This window comes from Aphelocoma coerulescens, chromosome 6 (genome assembly GCF_041296385.1).
Source record: "Aphelocoma coerulescens isolate FSJ_1873_10779 chromosome 6, UR_Acoe_1.0, whole genome shotgun sequence".
Classification (NCBI taxonomy): Eukaryota; Metazoa; Chordata; class Aves; order Passeriformes; family Corvidae; genus Aphelocoma; species Aphelocoma coerulescens.
In genome coordinates this window covers 17018765-17044012 of record NC_091020.1, presented here as the reverse complement: position 1 = coordinate 17044012, position 25248 = coordinate 17018765, and the positions used below count along the sequence as shown (strand labels likewise).

The 25248-nt window shown below is 45.5% G+C and overlaps 1 protein-coding gene across 2 annotated transcripts in view; it reads left to right on the top strand.

Annotated features, from left to right (window-relative positions):
* Window positions 1–25248, top strand: part of TLL2 (tolloid like 2) — an 86349-nt gene that overhangs the window by 11286 nt on the left and 49815 nt on the right. The window contains exon 2 of one of the 2 annotated variants that reach the window (XM_069019466.1): window positions 21054–21164. The exons of the other annotated variant lie outside the window; for it this stretch is intronic. Coding sequence (XP_068875567.1) covers window positions 21054–21164 — 111 coding nt within the window. The remainder of the gene's footprint in view (window positions 1–21053; window positions 21165–25248) is intronic. 2 annotated transcript variants of the gene reach the window in all.

The following is a 25248-nucleotide window of genomic DNA, read 5'->3' as shown; positions in this document are numbered from 1 at the left end:
GATTTTTAGACAGAGCTTTTCTGTGATTCAAGGCAGATATTTCAGTAGTTGGAGAAATAGTTTTCTTTCCGAAAGTACACTTTCATCTTTTGTGTTAATTTCTCAGCTTCCATGGTTCTTGCTAAATTCCTCTTCTTCATGTATAAATATTCTGTGCTAGTCCTTTGTTGAATTATTTCAATTGTAAAGCATCAAAGGCTTAAAATCTAAGGGAGCATTATTGTTTTTCTTAGAGTTTTGTGTTGTTACAGGAAGGTGTATTCTTAAGATGTGGTTGGTCTTTACACTGCCTGTCCTACTGCAGATCACAATGATCAGCTTTGCCCAAACAGAGAAACAGAGCTCTCTGTGGCAAGGGTTGTCATCTAGATTGTCCTAAAGAAAGGTGTGTGAAGAATAGATCCTATTTATTTACGAATCTTAGGCTGTGCTTTCCCTAAAACAGGCAATTAAACCCTGAGGGGTCAGTGAGGGGATATGAGTTCTGTTTGCAGACCAAGCAGACTGATCCATAGTGGTGCAGAGTGGAGAGCTGTGCTCCCAGCTCTCAACAAAACAGGGCCTGGCTCTTGGTGCCAGGCTGTTGGAAGCCTTGCTTTCATGGTTCACTACATTATGTGGGGAAAGATGAAAAAGGTAATTGGAAGTTTTTGTAGGGAAAGGGGGTGGATACTTTGGTGAGTTGAATACACCACAAATCTGCTGAAGACCTTACTGGATCACAGTCTTTGCTTTTGGTTGTAAGCAGTCGTGAGGAAAAACCACAACAAACTAAAATGTGTAAAATGCCTTCGATCAAGCATTTAAAGTTGTTTTCCTCTTACTGCTTTCAAGGCTTTGAACTTTGAGTCTGTGGTAGGGTTTTTTTGTTTTTTTAAAGCTTCTACATGTTCTTCTGTACATGTTAATGCAGGTTGGAGTAGAGAGGTTGGAAGGTCTCATAGCAAAGGGAAGGCTGGTGATGTTGCTGTCAGCAGACGGTGGCACCAACAGAGGAACAACTGGATGTGGGCCTGGCTAGGTAGGCTTGGGACTCCTTAAAACCCACTTTGAGATGGCATTTTCTATCTGGTGAGTGCAGGACTGGAGCTTGGTGACCTCTTCCTGCAGGACTGTTTTCAGAATGCAAAAGTGTCCTTTCAGTTGATGTGAAAGCTCAAAGGATTGTGTTCAGGGGCATGCAGATCTTCCTTCCTGTGTGAGGAGTGGACCTCTCCTCTGCTCTGTGGTGCTGCCATGTGATGCCAGCAACTTCCTCAAGGGCTGGTCTGAGGATGCCATTGTCTTCTGAGGAGGGAAACTCTGGAATGAGCAGTGTCCTGAATGGACTGGAAGTGAGGAATGGGGTTGTGCCTCTTCTCTCCTCCTTTTGCTGGTGTGGAGGCAGAGAGGGTGACAGATACACCAGAAGTTCTGTGCATCCTGGGGCTCTTGTTACTCATTGTCAAAAACTGCAGCAAACTCTGTTACGTTGTCACAAGCCAAGGTCCTGGCCTTGTCTCCATCCCCCTGCCTTGCCCTGAATTTTGCTAACATGCATGAATACAGAGTCCTGAAATTCAGGTTCATGGTTCCAAAGTTCATGGTCTTGAGAATAAACAAAAAACTATTGTGGTGGCTGAGAGCTGCATACCCCATTAACCCAGAATCATGAATATTTATTGTGCTGGATTACAAAAGAACATAGAGACTATATTGTATTTCCTATAACTTTATTTCCATGGCATCTTTTCTTGGTGGGTCACTTTAATGTAAGCTTTGCTTATTTAGTTGCACACTTTAAGCCGATTAACTTTTTACTAATAAAATGTGTGTTGCCTCCCTTTGTCCCAGCTACCGTTTGTTAGTACCTACACTCCTGTGACAAAGAGTCCCAGAGAACTGCTTTAAGCTCTGGATAAATTCCACTGCTGGAGGATTTGGCCCAGCTGAATTGTGTCTGAGCTGATTTCAGCCTTGCATTTTCCCTTTTCCTCTCTTGCTGCCTGAAAGTTGGACCCTCAAAGCAAGGGTCCTTGAACACCTTTCCACTCTTGAAACCATTTGTGGTGCTCTGGGGCTAGCAGAAATTATTCAGCCTGTTACTGCTCTATGAGCTGGGCTAGAATAAAACTGTAAGTGGTGGGAGTTGGGGTTTTCCAACCATGTAGACTGGTCTGTGGCTCTGCATCTTCAGTAGTTTCCCAGCTGGTAACCACATTATTCTTTCCTGCTTACAGAATTTGCCCTGTCATTCAATGTCCAACATACTGCATGTTTTACTGTGACTTGTCTCTACAAGAAGTATCATCCTAGAGAGATGATAACATCCTGCCATTTTGTTAAAGACCCTCTATAAAACTGTGTTTTTTCACCAAAGGCAATTCAGGCCAGAATTTTAAAGTTAGTTGGGAGCCAAAAAGGCATGGATAAGCACTCGGAAAATACTTTCTAAAGGACTTTTATAAATCTGTTCTTTTATATTTGGAGCTTTGCTAAAGCTAAAATGATCCCTTAGAAATGTACTGTTAATACTTAAGAATGACTGATCTGCCCCAAAACCAACTCAGTAACCTGTTTTCATTGGGGCAGCAGTAAATGCCAAAGGAGGTGTGGAAAAGCAAGATAAAACAGAGTGGTACATCCAGAAAGTCTCCCTGACTGCAGTAAACTCCACAACCCCCTGTCCAGAGAGGGCTCATTATCTCTAATGCTATTGGATAGCTTTGTCTTCCATCTGCTTTCTTTTTGAACCTGTGTAAGTTTTTAGCATCCATAGCCTGCTGGAACAAGAAGTGCCAGACCTTAACTGCAGCACCCCTGTGCTCTTCTCGTACCTGTGAGTCAGAGCATCTGGTGTCTCAGAGGTTTAGTTAGTGTTGCCTACCTGTTTCCATTCTTGTCCCCTTTTACACCAAGGCTTCCCACATGTTGGCTCTTGTCTCGGGGAGATTCAGAGGAATTCAGCTATTTTTAATAGCAGGAAATGCTTATCCTTTGCTATTGAAGGAAAATCATTTCTTTAAGAACTCTGAGATCACACTGGCTGTGGAAAAGGAGGGGAACCACTGAGGGCAGTAGCAGGCAAGCCATGCTCCACACCCTGTGGAAACTGCTTAGTGCTTCTCTGCAGCAGATTATATGAGCTTATAACTGGCTTTCAGCTGGTTTGGAATTCTGCTTAGGAGCTAGGGGTGACTCAGGAAGAGCAGTTTTAAAGAGCAGTGGATGGGGCACTTCTTAGCTTGTGAAAGTTCTCACCCTGCCCTCATTCTGCTGGCACCTGGAAAGCATGAAGTCCTGGAAAGTGCAAGTCCTTTGGGTAGCTTGTACTCAGTATTCCCTGCTGATGGCAGAACCAGGTATATTTAGTGTAGTGCATTGGTTTCCCTCTTCAGGGGAGTAGTTTGGGGTTTATATATTGTTTCAGATTTGTGAAGTTCCTTGGGTTTTCTTCCCCAAACTTTCCCAGTGGCTGCTTGTCCTCTGTATAGGACTAGTGGAGCAGGTGAGGTTTCACATGAGTCATGATAGATTTTCAGCCTCAGGTGTGTGGGTGTAAAAGGGTGTATTAGCAACAAGCCCAGAGAAATACACTGATGTGTTCCTCCACTCCCTTGCTCTCTGACCCGTGGTGAGGAAACAAAGCCAAGCTTAAGCATGTGAAGCCATCACCAGCCATGGAAATAATGATTCCCTATCCAATGGCACCCAGTTCCTGCATGACAGTTATACCATGTCCTGCAGTAGGGACACCTTTGATGCTAAAGACCACTGTGAACTGTATTTATGCTGCCTAACCAACATGTTAGTTGCTTTGTTTGAGGAATATGGTATGTTGGAAACCAAATTATGTTTTCTGAGCTACCTTAAATATTATTTTTCTCAACATCCTCAGATTGCTAGACCATGTAATGCCCCTTTTTACCAGTGGATTTGCCTGCTTTCAGCTCTTCAGTGTCTGATGGTGAGGGAGCTCTGTCCTCTCTTGCACCTAGGTACGTGAAGAGTGGATAACGGTTTGCTCCCCACTGTACTGCAGGTCTGTGCAAAATCTGGAGGGGAATCAGAAGAGCATAGCTTGAAATCCTCCATGTTAGGCCATAGTGCTTTATGGTGGTTTTTAATCTTGTGCAAGGTGTGTACCATGCAGAGGAACACTGGCATTTGATGGGTGTTGTTGATGTGGCTGCCGAAGGATGACTGACAGGAGGGGGAGCAGATCTGCTGCTGCTGGGTTGTTACAATAGCTGGAAATGCTTTTTGATGGGGCAGCCATTCTGGAAAGTGCCTGCATTTTGCTTTCTGCTGATCCAGAGCTGGCTCTGGGAGGCTGAGCCAGAGGCAAATCTCCCTTCTCATCCTTTGTGCCAATGGTGGGAGGGAAAGGGGTTTGTTACTGCTCTCTCAGGCTCTCCTGCTGAGCTAATCCCCTGTCCATGGCACCTTCTGGAGGAGCAGGGGGGATTGAAAACCAGCAGCCACTGGAGCAAACACCTGAGCACCACCTCTTTCTAATCCAGGACAAGTGTCATGCAGTAAACAAGCCACTTTCTATTTTGGTGCCTTCCTTTTTTTTCCAGCAGAGCTGGTGACCCTGCCTGCTGCTGATGCTCAGGGTTGCTGATGGTAAGGCCTGACTTAAAGCTGTGGGAAAGGAACTAGATTCTATTTTGCAGTTCTTTGGGTTGGAGTTTTCCCTGACTACTCTGCCTGTGGCTGGAAAGTGTTTTTAGGGCCTGAGCCAAAAAAGGGCTTCATTGTCTCAGAGCAAGCGTAACACAGAGACCGTACTGGCACTGCTAAACCCTGGCAACTGCCTCAGAGCAGCTCTGGTCCCTCTCACCTTTGCTCCCTGCTTTTGTCAAGCTGCAATGTCCCACTTCAAAGACAGGCACACTCCTGACTGTTTGCTCTCCAGAGGGCACAAACAGCTTGTCAGGGGAAGAACTTGTCTGTGTAGTGATATTTTATTAAAGCTAAGAAATGTCAAAATTGAGGTTTGCTTTTATACCTTCAACCCTACCCTGCTTACGTGTTGTGATAATCACTAATTATGTGATTGCATGACACTGCTTCAGGAAGGGATCCAGCGGTGGGGCAGAGGGGGCTGATTTGGACAGAGATCCTTTCTCTTCTCTTGCAGAGCCAGGGAGGTACACACAGAGCAAGGATGGAAAAAGATCCTTGCTAGCTTTGTGCTTTACTGGGTGTTCGGCATAGGAGCATATGGATCACTTGCAGAAGTGCTAAGTACTTGCTGTCACAAAGTGGGGAGCAGAGCTTTGACACAGACTAGGCTAATGCACAGGGTGCAGCTGAGGTGTTTCAGAGAGGGATGGCCAGCAGAAATGCTTATGATTTATATTTATATAGTTGAATATTTATAATGTAATCTTACAAATGTTTGTGAAGGCCTGGGATGAGTATCTCTGACTGATCCTTTGTATTCAGGACAAAGCTGGAAAGGGAGGGATGGGCATACTGAGGTAGAAGTCCACCCACTGCCTAAGGGTCCAACAACTGCTCTCTGACCCAGCCATGTCCACTGATGCTGCAGTCATGGCTGCTTTATTCTGATTTAAAGCTGGGCTGCTGCTGACGAAGGCGGTCTTTCCTCTCATTCTCCTTCTCCCAGTATCAGTGAACTGTGGGAACTGAGCACAAAGGGGGACTGATCTGGTTTTTACTCAGAACCAAGTGGTTTTTTACTTTCCAGTCCTCTGAATGCTTGTGGTAGCACAGGAAACGCCACAGGAACAAGTGATTGGAAAGGAAGAAGGGAAGTAAAGAGAGAAACCCAGCTGCCTCTAGGAGTGTAAATGAGCAATTCTGCAAGCTGCATAGCATGTACAGTTGATGGTATTTCTGTTGTGCATGTGCTTGTCTCATCCTGCTCGCTTGTCTGGACAGTCATGGCTCTAGTTAACCTTCCCTGAGAGACCCTCCAGTTTCCGTGAAGTTGTAGGAGATTTCCTGTATTGGCAATCAAGTGTGATTGGAGAGCACTAAGGATGAGTTAGCAGTTAATGGAGGTGTGGAAGGTAGACAATATTTGCATATGCATGAAGCATAAGCCTTGTTGAATGTCATCTTCTGCTGGATGCCTGAGGGAGCAGAGCTCAGACTGGTGTCTCTGGCCTTCCCTGGGAGGTGAAGGATTAATGACGCCTCCTTCAAATTGCTGAAAATTCTATTTTTATGCTGGCTCTTCACATCTGCTGTGGTGTGATACAGTGCTAAATGCCGTGAAGGGCCTTTAAATGGCAAACAGCTTCCACCCAAGATCCTCCTGATTCCAGAGCCTTTGATTCTGGTCTGGACCTGCAGTCTACTAGCAATTATATTTGGTATGAATTCCACCATCTTGCCTTTGGAGATGGCAGTGTGTTGATTTTAATTCTATTCCCAATCTCCAGTATACTGATTTCTTTCATGAGAAGACTTAAGTGTTCTGCAGTGATATCCCCAAAAGCAAAGACGACTGTGATGGAGAGCCTGGATATGTTCCTAGCACTTTCTGATGCTGGTCTTCCATTACTGTAACCTCACATGTGCTCCAGGCTTCCTGCAGAGTTTAGGGCATGAAATAACTCCTGTAATTTGGACCCATGGGAAGAGGCTGAACTGGAGAGGACCCTGCACTAACAGTGGAGGAAGCAGAGGTGGCTGATGTTAGTATGCTGAATTGCACAGCATTTTCATTCATTCCAGCTGTTTAATGGGATTACACGAGGAGTGGCTTCTGCCTGCAGACATTTAGTGCCTATGGAAATCTGCAGCTGTCTAAGTCGGTTATGTGCAAATCCCATGTCTCCCCTTTATGCATAGGAATTTCTGAATGATGGAAACCATGTGAATCAATTGTATGAGTAATTTTTCATGTGCTTCACCCAATATCAGATTTGAGGGATATTTTCTGTTAACTGTGCCTGTGGTCCCCAACAACTTCCCCAAAGAGGGAGGAGATACTGCAAGGTGGCCACTAGATGTAGGAGTAGGATAGCTTTGGTGAGAATGGATCCCCTTACCTTGGGCAATGGGAGACAGCCCCCCATGCAAGGCAATGTGGAGCTGGATGCTCTCATATTCCACTTGGTCCAACTGCCCTTTCTGCCTGGTGAACTGGCAAGCAGTAGATACCCTCCATCCTCAAGAAAGGGAGGGGAACTCCAGCATCTTGGAGCTGGCCAGCAGTGGATGGTCTGTCTGATAGTGGACCATTGAGGTGGAGATCTGGGACATCCAGCTCTATCCTGGATTCTGTGACCATAAAATAATCACTTCTTCACGACAGGCTGAGAAACATATCTTTGAATGGTTCTTGGAGGCACCTGTTTGGTGCCTCCTCCAGCAAGCTCTGTCTGAAGAGACAATGTGGATTTTACTCTGCAAGGCCAGTTCCAGTAGGTACAGGCTCTGCACTGCAACTTCCCTGGGGTGCAAGTGCAACCTGCCATTGTTGACAAGGAAAATAGTGGCATCTGTGTACTTTCCCCTTCAAATTTTTTAATCCTTCTAATAGCCTCCCCTCCATTTCCAAATTCAGATGTTGATTGTATACTTCTCTGACTGGATATACGTCTTGGAGAGCAGTAACCCTGAGTGAAGGCCTTACTGACAGTCCTCCCATCTACACATCTAGAGACCATTAGTTTGGATGTAGTCTAGCTATAATATGGCAAGTGACCTCTTGGCAGGCTGGAATAGAGAAGAAAGCCACTGTGCATACATTAGAAGTGAAATGTTAGCTTCTGGTGTCACAGCAAAATGTGAAAACATGAAATCATAGCTTACATGGAGCCACAGAGCTTCATTTATGCTTTGAGCAATTCCTGCAGTTACAGCCTGGTGCCCAATGGAAATGTCTGGATAAGGACTGAGCAAAAAGCATGACTGTCCTATGAGTAAGTAACTTTTTCTGGAACAAGGAGAAAAGGAGGTGGTTACACTGATAGAGGGTAACAAAACACTGGAACAGGTTGCCCAGAGACGTGGCAGATGCCCCATCCCTGAAAGCACTCAAGGTCAGGTTGGATGGGGCTCTGAGCAACCAGATCTAGTTGCAAGTGTCCCTGTTCATTGCAGGTGGTTAGAACTAGACCTTTAAAGGTTCTTTCCAACCCAAACCCTTCTATGAGTCTATGATTTCCACGTGTTGAGGTGTTCATCACAGACCTTTTCCAAAGTCTGCCCACTGTGATCTGTGAAGTGTGTTGCTGCAGCATCATGATCCCAGGAAAAAGCAGTGTTTGGACCGGTCAGCAACATCTGACTGCAGAAGGGGCTGGGGAAGCCCAGGCAGACCTGGGAACAAAGGAGCTGTTGCTCCAAGATGAAACTTTTCTCTATGGAAGCCAGACAATCTTCCCATTTATTTGCAAGTGGCATTTGGTCACAGCTCTTTGGCAACATATGGAAACTGTTTAAATTAGCCGCATGAGCCATGCGTGAAACAGATGCATGTTCTTGAGCAGGCTTTTGTCGTTGATGTTTGAGCGAGTGAGGGGTGCAGCTGGCTTGCTTGGGAAGTGAGAACATGTCCTCACCCAGATGTAGTTAAGTGCTTGAAGTGAAACAGAACTAGCATGTTAAAGAATGTATCAATAAAGACCAACTTCTCATGGGCACCTACTGCATAAATAACATGAATGGAGGTAATGACACTTAACCTTTCGCTGCTTTCTTGCCTGCTCACTGCTGGTGCAGGATCTATTGTGTCAAAAGATGATGAGGTGCATGATGCCTTGCTAGTGTTTTTCACTTGTATGCTGGTCTATCAACAACCTAGTTTAAAACTCCGAGGTCTGATCAGAGCACAATTCTACGCCTTTCTGAGCAATCTTAGTGAACAAAGAGTAATGAGATCTTGTTGAAGAAAACAGAAAACTATGGCCTCTGTGACTTTTGGGTGTGAATCTTGAGAGCAATTTTGTATGGTGAGAAGTTGCCCCCAAAACTGATGTTTCTGTAACGGGAGCTATGACAGCCCCTGAAGTCTGAAGCCTTGTGGAGCTCTGTACGCTGGGAGGACTCTGCTGCTGCACAGTCCTAGATGCTCAATGTGGTGTGCATGGCTGCAACAATAAAAATGCCCTTGAATATTGAGAGCTTTGACTTTATGCATGCCAACTGTGATGGGATGGACCAAGCTGGGAGTCACTGAGAAATCAGTGATTGTTGCTGTAGATGTTTGGGTGACTGAATTTAGCTGATGTGGAACAGTAACACCAAAATTCAAGAACAGAACATTTATGGCAGTGGTACTCAGAAAAGGGTGAGGAAGCAATGAACATTTTGGGACATCAGAAAGAATCATTTGAAGGAAAGCCATGGCAGGATGCAGATCTCTCCTGTGAGGGCAGCACTGTGATTTGGTGTGCTGCACAGGGATGTCTGCACAGTGCAGTATTTATAGAGGGGCGTGCTGCTGCCAGATTTGTAGCACTTACCATTGCAAAGCAGACTGGAAGAGTGCCTGCTGGAGCAGGCTGGCTCTGTCCTCTGCTGTGTGTCTACAGGTGCAAATCCAGAGAGGTATTTGAACAGGCTGCTGGTGAGCCTTATGAGCCACAGAAGGGGACACGAGATCTGGTTTACTCCGTATATATGATGAGGCAATCACCAGGTTTTTTCAGGTTTCTTGTAGGAGTTTAAATAGACAGGGAATGGCCAGAGGGACATGTGGTATTTTAGGGGTTCTAGAAGCAAGTATGTCTCTGAACCAAGAACCCTTTCAGCAGCCTGTGCTGTGGGCTGTGTTGTGCTGAGCTACTGGCACAGTACTCATCTGTGGTGCCACTGTATCCTGCAAGATTGTCCTCTTCTGGGGAAGCCACCTCTTTGAATTACATGACACCAGAGGGCTGGTTTCAGTGACCACAGTGAATTACTTGGTAAATGCCTGTTTCTGGGCAAGTTGGTGGTACAAGGAGTTTCCCCGAGGTGCATAGTGCAGTGTAAGTGCCCTTTCTCAGACACTGGTGGGCTGAGCCCTTCCCCAGGCTTGTGCACACCAGCAGCCACCTGATGGGCACAAACAGCCCTTGTGTGGAGGGGATTCCCCTGGCTGTAGCACCAAAGGCCTCAAATATAAAACCAATGCATTTTCAAAATTAACAGGTAAACCAAACAGCTGTTTGTGATGACAGATACTGATACTTTGACTGGTGGATGAACCTGGGTGGAACAGCTCTTGTGATGTGTTTTGACCTCTCATTTGTTTTTATTCATATGCTTCTTTGGACTGTTTCTGCTGGTGGTGAGACTTGCCTGGAAGCATCCTTGTCCCAGGTGTTACTCTAGCAATGTTTTGTGTATTACAGGAGGTGGAGAACTTTGTTTTGCAAGGTTATATTTAACCCCTAAATATTTGTGGTGAGGCCAGTCCAGGATGGTGACCTGATGGTGACTGGGTAGCAAGGAAGGACTGTGTTCCCTGCCAGGGAGAGTGATTGCCATTCCTCCTGCTCAGGGTGCCACTGTAATTTTTCATGTGTAGTATCTCCCTCCAGGGAGATTGTAAAGTTTGATTTTTATAGAGAAGAATGAAGAAAGGAGATCAAGTCTGCTGGCCTCTTTTTGTTTTGTGTTTGGTTGTTAGTTTGAGGGGTTTTTTTATTTGTTTGTTTTTTCGGAGGGGAAATAAACTTTTTATTTTGCCCCTTATTAACACAACATAAATGCTGTGTTTGAGAATTCACCACAGCTCAGCATGTGCTTGGGACAGCACTGACACCAAGTTGGGACAGTTCTCTCTAAAACTGGAATTACCTAGTGCTTTGCTGTGTTATGCTCACCTGTTTCCTCTTCTATCACCTCTTGCTTTTTGTTGATGCTGTGTCTTTGCAGCTTGTGAGGGCTCCAGTCCTGTGGGTTGCTGAGCCCTTCATTCCCTGGAGTGAGCTGTGGTCCTTGCTGGTTTACAGAGCAGGAATGTGGCATTTGCCTGGTTCCTGAGATCTCATGCAAGGAAGAGTTTTTTTGTCTTTCCTGCTGGGACACCTGTGCCTGGCTTAAGGCACAAACTCCACTGTAATCTGGGGTGCCTTTGGTTACATCTCATGCCCCCCACCATGCCGTCAGTGCCACAGCCACTCTGGCTTCTAATCTCATTCTGATCTCTTCATTGTGGTGGTTTTGGCAACCCAAATTCCCCACCCAGGCCTGAGAATTTAACATCAGCACATTTGCATGACTGATCGGATTTGTCTCGCTTCTGTGACGACATTGTTTCTATGGAAAATTAATGGATTCTCACGTTGTATTTTTAATGGCTGAAACCACCTCCCTGCCCACCCTCCCATCCCTGAGCTTTCAGAGGGAAAGTCTGTAAACAGCTCAAGTTAGCTATCCTCCATAAATAGCTCCCGTTTCTTTCCTGCCTGCTGTCCATTTCTTTTTTCTCTTCCAACAGTGCTGCAGCACTCCTCTCCTGGTGCTGGTGGATAAAGGACAATGAGTAAAATGAGCCTATGTTTGCTTTCCTTGTCTGGCCCTTGAATAGATGTGATCTATCATGAACTGCCTCCTTTCATCCAGGACCATGTGGTTTTAAATTGTCAGCCTGCCTTAAAGTTTGCTCCAAGCAGGCCTGCTTTCTACCTTCCTTTTTTGAGGATGCAGCTCAGTTCATGGCTCCACTTCTGGTCATTTTTGCCATGAGCCAACTTCTTCTGTGGGTGGGCAGGTGGCAGTGAATTTTCTGCCTGTTTGGGGGTCCCATTCCCCTGTTGCAGTGCTTGAGGTGAGAACAGTGAGATTTTGACACCTCTGTGTGTCTGGCCACCTGAAGGAAAATCATCCCTCCCCAAATGATGCAATTTGAAATGAAATGTCCTCAGTGGGGGACAGTGCTTAGCCACTGAGCTATTCCAAATGAAATTAGAAGAGTTTTAGTCTTAACCTTAGAGATGACAGAAGAAAATTTATGTTTCTCATCTTAATTTTGAGGAATAAATCCAGGGCAAGTCCCATGGTATGGGAATTATCTGAGGAAAAGGTCTGACCTGGATGTCTCCTCCCAGAAGACTGGAACTGGTGCCCATAAGGCTCAGAAAGTCTTGTGGGACAGCTGCTGAGGAACATGCAATATTTTAGGTCAAGGTCTCCTAGCTCACGGTACCAAAACCAGTAGTGATGAACAAGAACCTGAATTCCTGAGACAGAAACTGCTGGCAGCCACTCTCCATGCCTGTCCTTGAGCTGGTGCTGGGGTAAGAAGGTGACCCCTAACTACTCTCAGCCTTAAATGGTTGACTGGTGACAGTCAAGGCCTGGGGTCCTGTGGGGTATGCCCAGCCCTTGCCCTGGAGGGATCTCTGCTGAGACAAGAGATTTCGCAATCGCCCAGCAGGACTCCCTGGAAAGGCAACCACTTCTTGGATCATGGCGAGGAAAGGTGGACCCACAATCCTTTGGGAGACACTATGCAGATCTTTCTGTAACCCATTGGTCTGTCCCAGACCCTCTGTAACCCATTGGTCCCCTGCTGATCCCCTGTATCCCTATAAAGGCAAGCTCTCTTGGGCGCCACGAGAGAAGAGCCCATCCCTGGCTTTCCCCTTCGCCGGAGTACGGACTGACAATAAAGCTACTTCTGTGCGGAACCAGCCACTCGAGCCTCTCGTCTCTCTCTGGTCTGGCTTTGCCTGGAGGTGCCCTGCAGAGCTGAGCTGGAATCACGAGCTGACAATCACTAAAGAGCTGACAGCCTCTGCAAAGGCCCCTCTGCCAGCAGCTGAGAGGAAGACACTGGGCCTCGGGAAGGCGATTCCTTTTGGGACCATCTCCCTGGACTGGTCACCTCTTCCTGGGTCACAGCCTTGGACCCCATCACCAGCTGTAATAGGGTCCCTACAAGGCAAAGGAGAAGGTCCTGTGAAAAGAGCTTGTTCCATTGCTACACAGCTGGGCTGCACTTGGTTTACCTTGCACTGGGGTGTGCTTGCTGCTAAAGACCCTGCTCTCAGCCCCACAAGCCCACAGTGGGGTCCTGTCTCTTGCTGAGAGAAGGGCAAGTTATTAGGGACCTCAGCTGAGCTTTTGTTCCTACTCTCAGCAAGAGACAGCCTGGTACCTCAGCTAGGATGTCGTGTTTGCCAGCGGAATAGGCTTTCCTTTAGTGCTTTGGTAGTTGAGATGCACTGCTACAAATGGCAGGCAGGAAACTACAGGGACTTGATCTCTTAGTTACTTAGGACAATAACACTGTCAAGTTTTAGGCAAAAATGATGAAGGTATGCTTTGGATTTTTGTGGTGTGGAGAGAAAAGGACGCAAGAGAGAATCTTCTCTGTGCTGGCAGAGGCCGGGCTGAAGCAATGGACTGTGCAAAGTGTTACTTTTCAGGATGCAATTGTTGCTTGGGGCTTTGGATTATATTAGCATGGAAAAAAATGCCTCCAAGGGAAGAGGCACAAATCACAGCTTGACCAATAGGGAGGGAAAGAGGACTATAAAACAGAAAATCAATTTAATACTCAGTGGGTGTTTGCAGCGTGCTCACCCTTCCTTCAAATTGCCAAAGGAAAGATTAATTAAAGTTATATTGAGCAGCAAAAATGATGAAGGGAGTGAGATGGGGCTTGTGTAGTTCAGCTATCTCCATAATTAATTGACGAAAGCATCCTTGGATTTCATTACCCAGAACTTTGTCATCTCCTGCTCTTAAAGGGCAGCTGAAGCAATGCTGGATTTCCAAGACAGCATTGCTGCCTTGCAGGTTGAGCTAACAAGGGTCACTTCATAGGCACTTGGGGAAAGGGCTTTCTCTGTCAAATAATGCCACTGTGCTATTTATAGGTCTTATCACTTAGGATCAGGCCACAAAATCCTTTTCTCTGGTTATGGCTTTGTTTCCTGGTTCCCGCTTCTAGTAGGGTTGAGAGATGTATGCACTGTGGGGTTCAGGCGTTGGCAGGGAATGGAGATAGCTGGTTCTTAGGTCTCTTGTCTCTGTCTGCTGCCTTCATTTAACCAGAATAACTTTAGAGCAGGGTGTGACAAAAGCTGTTGGAGCATCATGGCTCCGTGGAATGGACAGAATCCAGGAAGGATACCTGTGTCCCTCAGGCAGCAGAAGGGGGCCAGAGTTGCCTGGTCAGGACAGCCAAATGAGTTGCTAAGCTTGGTTTCACTTGCAAGGGAAAGAGGTCTCCAAGTGAATTTACCTGCTTTTGGGGTGGCTTTGAGGATGTTTGCCTATCTGTGTTGGGGGGTAGAGATCAAACTACATGTGTTTGTGAGTCCACGATAGCTTCTCCCTAAAGTCTGTTTCCTGCCTACACAAAAAATGTGGCCAAGAGGCACTCTACAGACTGTCTACAGCTTTCAGGGAGACAAATTCAGAGATGCACAGCCAGATCCCTATCTCATGTCAGCATTGCCATGGAACTTGCATTGTCACCTAGAGCAGTAAACAGAGTGTTATGAAGCTCGCAGAGTTTAATTTACTTCCTATGGAAACAGGAGGGGTTAAGCCAGTTGCTTGGGTTTTGCACCCCACATTACAGGGGAGCAGCTTCCTTAAAGCTCTGAGGTGCTCTGAGGTACTGGGCAGCAGACATCCATCCCCCGCAGCGCTATGAAGGTGCAGCTGTTTAACCATTTCAGGGCCCATAGAGGGAGCTGCTTTGCTGCTTGTGGCATGGATTTCCAGCTGCCTGGCATGGCTTTCCAGCTCTGTGTGTTCACATGTGCCCTCCTGCACTGCTCATTTTACCGGGAATGGGTTCACAGATTATTGGATTGGCGTGACTACCATGTTGAAGTGGAAAAGACGAAGACCTTGAGTGAGGAAGTAACCAGCAGCAGGAGAGTTGTAAATTTTAAAATGAAAATACCTTTCTCCTAACCTGATTCTGGCGAGCTCTATTGCTCGGTTCCTGGTTAAAATAACAGTATTCAGTCCAGGGACAGCAAAGCTGGGCATTGTGTAGGCTCACGTGCATGTTTGCAGTTTTGAACAAACTCAAGCCCAAAGTATTTCTTTGTTCCTGCATTGTCACCTTCCAGGATAGGAAATCTACTGAATATGAATCAGGACTTCTGGCCTAATTAGGTCTCCTGCAGATCAGTTCCCAAGAGACAGTGCTTTGGGAGCACTACACATGATAATTTAGGCAGTTTAGGTTTCTGCAGAAGTCTGAACAGGGATTTGGACTCTGATTTCCAGGAGATTTTGATGTTTTTGGAGTATTTGTTGCCGTTTAGAAGCAGACCATGTTCATAGACATTCCTACACGAACTGAGAGGAATTTCTGAAACAAAATGTGCTCCCTGGACTGGGGAACTTCCCACTCAAGATAGAATCCCCAAGTCCCTATTGCCAGGAAACCCCACTGATGCCAGACCCCAGCTCTGACACCCTTGCTGAGTGGAGCCAGTTACCACCAGAGCCTCCACAGCAGCTTATTCCCAAAGCTGGCCAGTGGGAAACTTCTGATCATTCCTACTGATCTGGATGAAAACATAATGGCTGAATGTGGCAATTTTGATGCTTTTTGTTTACTTGTTGCTTGTTTCCCATCTTCCTTTGTCTTGAGTGTTCAATGCTCACAATCTGGCCCTATTTCCAAGTTGTTGGTCTGAAATTTTTTTCTCTCTCTTCTTTCAGTGGTTTCTGTCTTACTTTGAGGCTTTGCTCTCCCTCTGACACAGTTGTTACTTTGCCCTGAGGAATGTATTGAGTTTTTTCTCTAAGGTATAAATCTTAGCATACTTCAGAATATTGTTCTGCTGGTTCCTGTGCCAGCAGGAGGTTCAGCAACAGGCCTACCTTCCTGCGAGGAAAGAAATATGGAGGTGCTGGGAATGCTCTTTGATCTGTTGATTTATTTTCTTATTGTGAGACTGCAAAGTGTTAGCCCTAATGAGAGCATGGCCAGCCCTGAAAATTAAATCTCCCAGCACTCAGACCTGTCAGCTTGGGAAGCATTCAGCACATGCTCAAAAATAACTTGGTGTGTTTTTGCTAGTGCATGAGGAGTTGTACTGCTGTTTGCCAGGAGGTGGGATGTGTTTCCGTGCCCACATATGCCCAGCACCCCTTGCCAGGTGCTCCTGTTGCTCAGGTGGGAGGGACATGGATTTTCTCTTGTGCTATTTGGGTGTGGTACACTCAACTCCAGAAGAAAAGGAACTAATTGGTGCCCTAGGACTTTTCCGTAATGTAGGTGATGGAGAGCAGAGATGTGGGTGGGGGTAGAGAGTGTGCCTTAGAAATGCACCGTGATTGATCTCGTGGGTGGGTTCAGAGCATCCTACGTTTGCACTGTGAGGCACAAACAGAGGGTGTGGCTCATCACTTGGGTGACACAGCTGAGTTAGTGTCTGGCAGGCTGTATCAGTTGCCTGCCCATGATGCTCATGGAATTGGAGATGTCAAGGTTAATTGTGCAAGCACTTCTTCCTCGTGTGTTTTGTACTGGCATGAGTCATGAGGCACCTCTGCTTGGGAACCCGGCTCTTATCTACACACAGGGGTTGTGAACACTAGTGAAAACTGAGTTGTGAGTATTGATGAAACAAATCTGAGGCACCTACTTGCGTTCACATTGGTCTTTGTTTAACCTGCCCATTGCTATATTGCCCTGTGGGACACCTGCTCAAAAAGAGCAGAAAAACTGTGTTAAAGCTCTGCTAGAAGGACTGAAATGAAATCTGTCAGTGTGAGCTGTGCCAGCTAGTTGTGAATTCAGACAAAACCCTGGAGCTGGTGACATACACAGGTTAGTGTGACCCCATAGAAAAATTGGCCCCTTTGACTCAAATTGGAAGACACAGTCCTCGATCTAGGTTCAGATCCTGTTCAGCACTTAAAACCTGCCATTTCTTAATAAAAGCTTCAGATGGTGAGTCTGTATTTGAGGGGGAGTGGGATGGAGGGAGCTTTGCCTTGGAGACAGGCAAGGTATACATGTTTCCAAAGTCTCAGTCAGTCTCTGTCACGGCTGGTTCTGATCAGTGCTAGAGGGAGAATTGCAGTGGTCTTTCATAGCGTGCAGAGGGTGACTGCTTTGCTGATCCCTGTTCATCAGGATAAACCTATGGCCTATACTGATGCTGGAATAGGGGCTTCCTGGCAAGAGTTTGTGGCAGGCAAATGAATGAAAGGTTTGTTCCAGTGTGGTGGCTGAAGATCAGTTCAAACACAGACACTTGATGTTTCTCAGGTATGGAGTTATATTCTTCTTCTGCCAGCTCAAGTGGCTCATGTTCTTGTAGAAGCTTGGAGCTGACTGTGGTGAGGGTGAAGGATACCCATCCCCAGGAATTTGTCTTGAAGTGTTAGAGATCAGCCTGGTTTTAACGAGTTGCAACAGTACATTTTGGTTTGAGATGTATATTTAGGAACAGTGTTATTTAATTTTCTGTCTGAATACCATAAGCTTCTTTTGGTGATTTATTCTTTTCCTTAGTTGTCTTTGAGGGAGAGAAAAAAACCCCAGAAAGTATAAGATTTTTCTTAAAAAGCCTGGATGACACACGCTTTTCATGGAAAATGAAAGTTTTAAACAGTTGTGAACACTTCTGAATTGAGTTTTCATAAGAGATAGCAAAATTATTTTTCTCCCCTGAAATAAGACTGTGCTGCTCAGAACCAGGAAAAGGAGAAAATGCAAGTGGGGAATAGGAGAAGGACAGCCTTAGGGGGAAAAAGCAGGTTGGAGGTGATTCTCAGGGAAGAGTGGTGGAGTTTTTAGAAAGAAGACACTTTGTGCTGTCACATTGCTGGCGATTCCCCAGAATGTTACTGTGGAAAATGAGAACTGTGAGGACATTGATGGTTTTAGGCCCTGCTTGTGGGGGAAGCACCTGGGAAAACTGTTGAGCTTGTCCTCTGCCCAGAAGGAGGTGTTTTCCTTCCCTGTGCCACCTGCCACACTTTCCTGGTGTCATGGCACCTCTGTGCTCAGCGCACAATTCGGATGTCAGCATGTGGACTGTTTTCCTGTGGGAGAAATGTGCTGAAAACACAGACAGCTTGCCAGGCTGCTTTTTTCTTTTTGGTGCTGAATTTGTTTGTTTAACACAGTCATCCTTCCCCTTTGCCCAGCAGATAAATGCTGTCTGGCTGCATATGCTGGGGGGTGGTGAGGTTCAGCATTCAGGTGGTTGGTGCAGGCTACCAGTCCAGCAGAGAAGCAAAGTCTCTCATGTTGGCTCCATCAAGCTCAATAAGAGCTGCTCTGTTCTTACTATCCAGAGCGATTAATGCATTTTCTCAAAGAAAAGCTGGCATGCTGTTGCACTGTGTGTTAAGAGTTTGCACCTGGGTGTACACTACAGAGCTCTGCCAAGAGAAACTCTGGATTACGAGCTTGTTAGCCTGCTGTTTGGAGATTTAAATTTTTTGTTTGTTTCTTTATTTTTCTTTTTTTTTTGGAAATCCTCCCACATTAAATTAAAAAGGAGAACTTAGTAAAAGAAATCAGAAGGGATGATTTGAGATGCTTCATTTGCCAGCAGTCTCTGAACTTGTGACCCTTTAAAATAAAGTACTTGGGCTTTCCTGTGGGACAGCTCCCTCTGGGTGAAGGCAGGCTTTCAGGCTTGCATGTCTTTAGGAAGGAGCCTTTGACAGCACAGGAGAAGTTGCAGTGTAGCATTCTCCGCCGGGACTTCCAACAACGAAAATTGTTCAGCTGGTTGGGAACTGTGATAAATCACAGTTCCCCTGGAGCATGCTGGGACTGCAGAGAGCTGGAAATAAATGCTAGGAAAATTCTGCTTTTGTAGTGGGCTATCTTTCAGGATGATGTATGGCTTTGTAACAGAAAGAGATCCCTTTGCTAGAGCTGGGAGAAAACTGCTGCCTTCCATTGGGAAGGAAAATATAACAATTCTGTTGGTGTAAATTCATGCTGCAGGCTTGCCCTGAAAGCTGGGTTTTTGCATGGGCTACCTTAGCCTGAGAAACAGACTGTGTGGTACTAATGGAGAACAGCCACTGAGAGCCCACGGTGGTGGCAATTAGTTGGGACAGTAGGTTTGACAAGAGGGTAAGGAATAGTGGTGGTAGATGGCCAGTATAGTAATGACTTACCAAGCTTGCATCTCTGCCTCTTGACTGCACGTTGTTCTGGGCAAGTAATTTCTGTGGATGGGTAAAATGTCATCTCCTCAAACTGCAGCCACAGAAACCTATGTCCCTGCTTTCTTCCATTTCCACTTTCATCCCAATCAGCTTGGAATGTTTGGCTGTACTGGTAGACTTGTTACCTGGTGGGGATCTGCCAGTGTTTTGGGTTCTTCTCTGTTCTGAGTGATGGCTTAGATGGCCCAGAAGTTGGGGAGAGCCTGAGTTCTGTGTTTGTGTAGCAAATGGAGGTTCTGCCCTAGTTATAACTGATATCAGTCTGTGTATAGGTTTGTCTGCACTAACTATGTTCTCTTCTGGAACTGGGTTTTGGCAGCACTTTTAAGAAGACCCAGCCAAAAAGCTTGAGCCAGCCTCTCTTGAGGCTGCCGTGGCCAGGTAAACAGGGGGGACAGCTTTGTCCCAGGGAAAGGGAGAAGCACTAGAGTCACCCTCTGCTCATGCCAGGGCTCTGCTGCTTGTAGCAGGCAGTAGCAAGCAAAGATTTCTTGTCATGCCCACATCCCAGAACAGTGACATTGGCAAATTCTGTGGTACTGACTGAGCTGCTGAGATGCAGAATAGAGGAATCAAGTGTTCCATCAGGACCAGGACCATGTTGTGTCAGAGAAAACTCTGAGTTAACCTTTCTTAATTCAATTGCCACAGATCTGATTGCAGGTTTCTGATATTGAGGCAAAGGTCCATATTCCATTTGGTCTTGGTAGTAAAAGAGAGATGATTGGTAAAGCACATTGGTTTCTCAGGCCTAATGTGCTTTGATCAGTGATGTTCCCAGTATAGCAGAATGTCATAGGTTAGCAAGGATTTATACTCTTTTCAAGTTGGTGCCTGCTTTGCATTTCTCCTAATTCTTATCTCACAGAAGATAAACAGTAATGAGTATTTTAGACCAAACCACTACACAGCAGGATGTTTTTTCCCCTCAAGTAATGTAAATGTTGACTTAACAAGAGAAGTAAAAAGCAATTTCATCCAATCTGGCCACTGTTGCAGACAGTGCCTTAGCATTGTTCCTTGTCTGTCTGACCAAGTTCTCTTCAGCTGTATCTTTAATTAATTTGCTCTGTTTTTTCTTATTTTTTATCAGCCTATACATGCTTCTTGTATGAGTTTTAAGAACTCTGTTTGTAATCTGTTTTTTATCTCTGAAAGATTTGCTGGGCTTGGTCAACTGCCTCACTGCCTGTGTTTATTTTGTTCAAATTCTCAAAGTGGTAACTATACACCGTGCAGCATCAACTCAGCCAGGATACTCCAGGGGTATAATTTTTTCCACTCAGATGATTTCTAGTCTGTTTCTCTGAGCTGTGAATATCAAGTGATCAGTTTGTTTACCTTATTTTGGTGACGTCTGACTGAAATTCAAAGATTTCCACAAAATTTGAAACTCTGCACACTTAAATCTAGGGAACTGATCCACAAGGGGACACATAACTGGTGTTTCTCTAGCAAAGTGGAAATGGTAGGCTGGCTCTCAGGCTGGATTGAGACCAGTGCAGTGTGTCTGGGTGAGTGAGGTCCTGAAGCCTGTAGCCTTTAGCTATACACTGCTGAGCCTGAGCGCTTCACTGCTGTTCTCTGGTCTTTGTTAGGCTGGGGATGGTGCAGATGCAACGTCACAGTAAGGACCTGAGCTGTGACTTACCTAGTTCCTTCACAGGAAATAGGACAATGCTGGTGGTTGCCTCTTGTAGGCTTTAACGTTCACCTCGTTGAGTCACACCTATATGAATGAGTGGCACGAGGAATCCCAGCTAATCGTCTCATTTTGGTGGATCTATGCTGTGACTTAATGTAAGTGCTGTCACTTGGCCTCCACTGATGTTCACTGTTTGTACTTTCAGAACTGCAGTAGCCTTTGACCTTTTTCTGGTCCATTAAATGCCTTTTAGATGTGATACAAGCCAGATGGGAACTGTACTTTTCTTCCAAAATAAAAACTAAACTAATTGCACTTTGTTTCTCTCCAGCTGCCTTTTGGGGAGATATCGCTTTAGATGAAGATGATCTGAAGTTGTTTCAAATAGACAGAGCTGTTGGCTTAACAAAGCACTCAGATGGCAACGCAAGACACACTTCAGGTAAGGGCAGCCCCGGGGTGGTGGTACCTTCTTTCACCTCGTTTTGTCCTTAGGGAAGGAGCACTTCCATTTCACTCATGATGCTGTTCCCACAGCCAGGGCAGTGCATGCAGGGCTTAGTTATGGCACTGAGGGTGGGATCCAACTCTGAACTTTGTTAAATAAAAAACAAGTCACAATTTGATGTAGCCAAATCATATCTTGTCTGAGGGAGATTTTCAGATTTACATCACCGGTCTCTTTCTATGAGGAAATACCTTTTTGCCAATTTGGAAAGAAATGTGTTTGAGTTTGGGCCACTCAGTTTGGCAGGAGTTCTGACTCTTACTGTGCTCCTTTTTCTTTCACTGTATGATCTTAATGGAATAACAGATTTTTTCGGCTGTCTACCTAGTAAAACCCACTGCGGTCTTGCATATAGTCAGCCCTAGAGGTGATATTATAATCGAAATAGGTTAACAATTGTGTTGATTTTCTGTAAAGTGTGTGCTCATTTTCTCCCCCTATGCAACTCTAATGTATGCTCAGTCTCATGCCAGAGCAAAGGTGTTTCTTAACTCAGGAGCTCTGACTGCACTCCAGCTCTAACAGTCTCTGAAACACTCTGCAGCTGGTTCAGAGGGCTCCCCGCAGTGTTTTTCCCTCTACTTCACTGTATGCTGCAAGAGAGAAATTGCTGGAAGTCTGAGCTCTGAGAGATACCAGAGGGACTGGAGACAGAGCTGGTCAGAACAAACTTCTTCTGTTTTTCTTTGCTGCTCTGCTTCTAGTTTAGCAAGTAGGGTGAGAGGTTGGGTAGAGGCAAAAATCACTGAAATTGTATATTCACCTGACCCCTGTGCAATTCAGCTTATATATCATTTGAAAGCATTGGTGCTGGATCTCTTTCCTTGTAACTGTCTAACTTTGGCTTCAGAGCATCTAAGCACCGTGTAGGTCTGGTTCTGGGGAATGAGTGGTCCAGTTTCCTATTGGGATGAATGTGAACGATGACACATCCAACATTTTTGTTGGCATGTTTAATTGTCACTCTAACTGAAATTCTGGATAGAGAAGGGCTGTCCAGTTCTTCAGATTATGGGTAGTTCCCTGGAAATGCCATTGTCCTGCATTGCCATGTCACTTAGCCCTTTCATATCGTGTTTTTGGCTGTCACACATTCTTATGTGATAGGTTATTAGGAGCAGAAGATATATCAGAAAATGAAGACTAAGTGGGACAGGCAGCATTCTCTTTCACATCCCTTTGTCAGTTCCTGAAGTTAGATGAGGAGACTACTGGGAAAGCAAAGTCATATGATGTTTGAATGTATCAGTTTTTCTTCTGGTAACTTTTTTAGTTGTCATGTCTAGCACATTTCTTTCACTTGGCACTGGTGCCAGACCCGTGCCATCTGGAAAATGAACTGGATTTTATAACTCACATCTGTATCAGGTAATGCAGGCACTGGTCTCTTACAGCCATGGCTCATGTGGTGTGGTTGGACCAGTCTCTTCTTTGCACTTTTTACTGGTGCATCATACAACGCTTTGCCTTAGGTGGAGACGTCACCTCACTCACTTGCCCTTGTCCTCATCTCTGGCAGGTTTCATTTGTACCCCTGGGAGTGCAGCTGACAAATGGGCAGCCCCTGGGACTGTGGTGCTTTCTGCAGAGCACACACTGAGGGATCTCTATGGTCACCTGCCCTGGGAGGGGCTCTCTGCAGGGGCAGGAAGGGTTGATTCTTCTCTTGTGGGGCTTGCTTGACACTCATGTGAATTGTAGGAGAGTGGTCTACTTCAGCATGGTGGGGACTGGGCTCCGTTCTTCCCTGGGAGAAAATCCTACTCCCTGCTTTATTTCCAGTGGGAAGAATGCAACCTCTGTACAGAAACAGCCTAAGACCTTTTTTGAATGGAACCCCTTGAATTATAACATTTCAGAGTTTCCTAAAGCTGTTAATCGGATTAGTTGTATAGTGGAGGAAGTACTTAATATGTATATACAGACACACAGGCTCTTCGTATCTGGGAGCTGCAGTTCTGAACATGTTATTAGGCCAGGCATTCTTCTTGCCTGGTGTTGTTCCCTTATTCCCAGAAAATGCTGTTCAGCTGGGAGGAGAAGTGAAAATTGTGCCATTTGACACTGCTGGGCTGTTTGTAGGTGTACACCCTAATACCTTGTGTGGAGCATCTGCAGCTGTCAGGCTCTGAAGGAAGAATGAGGTTCCCATGTACTTAGGAGCGATGGGACACGTGGTCCTCTGGATCCAACGACATTGTACTGCTTTAGAGAAAGCTTTGCCTTGGCTGGCAAGCACAGAGACTGTCAGATGTTTCAAGTTTTCCCCTTCTTCACCCTCTTCCAGTCATTGTCTAGAAAATAGCTAGGTACTTCTCTAGGTTCTTGAGAGAGAGGGGCAGGGAATCTGAGAACTGTTTGGATTCTGCCACAGATCTCTGTCCTGAGCTTAATTTCACAGCATGAGTGTGCTCCAGGTGTGTTTTCTCCATTAATTTCCTGCTTGCAGAAACGCCACGGTCATTTTTCAGAATCGGAAAATTTGTGATCCTGCTTGAGTGGGATGCCTTGAAGTTCAGTGTTTCAAAGCACTTTCTCAACAATTACTGGAGTTAGTGTTTTATTCCTAGTATCTGAAAGCAATGGACCAAGTAGCACTGTTTCCTTGGTGAAGTCACAGAGCAGGGTCATGGTTCCTTTCCTCTGAGAAATGCAGGCTCAGAGCTCTCTGGCAATCCCCTCAAAACCTGCTCATGTGGATTTTAGGGGTAGCTGTCTCCTTGGTACCTTACTTCGGTGCTCCAGCTATGATGTTCCTCTTTGCTTTGTCTGGATGTCTCTGTCCAGTATACCCAGATTTTTTTGTGTGAGTGGTCACATTGGGATTTGACATTACACAGGGAATTCCATCACTTGTGTTAAATACTTAAAGGCTTCTGGAGTGCAGCAGAGAGCTGATAGTCCTTATTCATGAGAGCAGCCTCATCTGCTCCAAAGGAGCTTCCTTCCTAAAAATTTATCAGGAAGAGTACAGGTCAAGCATCTGAATACTGCAGTAGATTTTGTAATAGCATCTTGTGTGCAAACGTCCTTCTCTGGTGCAGTTATACAAGTGGAGTTTTCTTCAGGCGCTGTTGAGGGAAAGGCAGGCATGCTGGTGGTCTACGACTAAGTGAAGCCCATTTAATGCAAGCAGTTGTTAGATGTCTGCATGTTGATCTCTGTTGACTTGGTTAAAGCTCTGAGCTGTGTGACTTAGTAGAGGGGATTTGCATGCAGTGCAGACTAACTGTGAGTGAATGCCAGGAGGTGTGCTCTTCTAAGAGGGCTCAGAGCTACCAACTAGTTAATTTCTTGTCAAGACTCTTTCATGATTTCCCTGAAGGTTTTTTCCAAAGTGCTGTCCTCCAACCCAGTTTTAGATTGTGATCGTTACATGACTTCTGGGCTCCTTTCCACAGGTCTCTCAACCTCAGCTCTGTTTTACCTGAAATGTAGTTTTACTCTCATCAGTGATCTGGGAAAAGAGCTGTTTAAAGTGGAACATTTGACCTTTCTTTGAGTTAAGATTTTCATAATTTTCTAAACCAGGAATTTTTTTTTCCCTCATGGGCTGCTCTCCTTTGAGCCTAAGTCCTAAACCAGAGACTTGCTTGTGATCTTTTTGTTTGTTGCTTTGCAGACCAAACTGTCCTCCACATCACCTGCTCATCCTGCTATCACCATCTGTAATACCATATAAAATCTGCCAAATAAGGAATTTCTCCTCTTCCTTAAAAATATTTTGCAGCTAGAAGAAGGGACAAACAATGAGGCATATTGTTAAAATGAAGGTTTTAGCTGCCTCTCTGCTTCTGTGGGATCAAGTTTAGATGTTACGTTTACTATGAAAATCAGGTGTTCTCATGCAGTGGTGTTGAAATGGATTCCCTTAGGATTTGGACCTGTAGAGAGACAATAATGGTTCAAAACATAATGAAATGAATCCAGTACCTGGAGATCTGCCAATGAGTGCTATCTCAGCAAGCCCATGCATCGCCAACTCCTAATCACTTTGATGAAAGATTTTTTCAAAAAG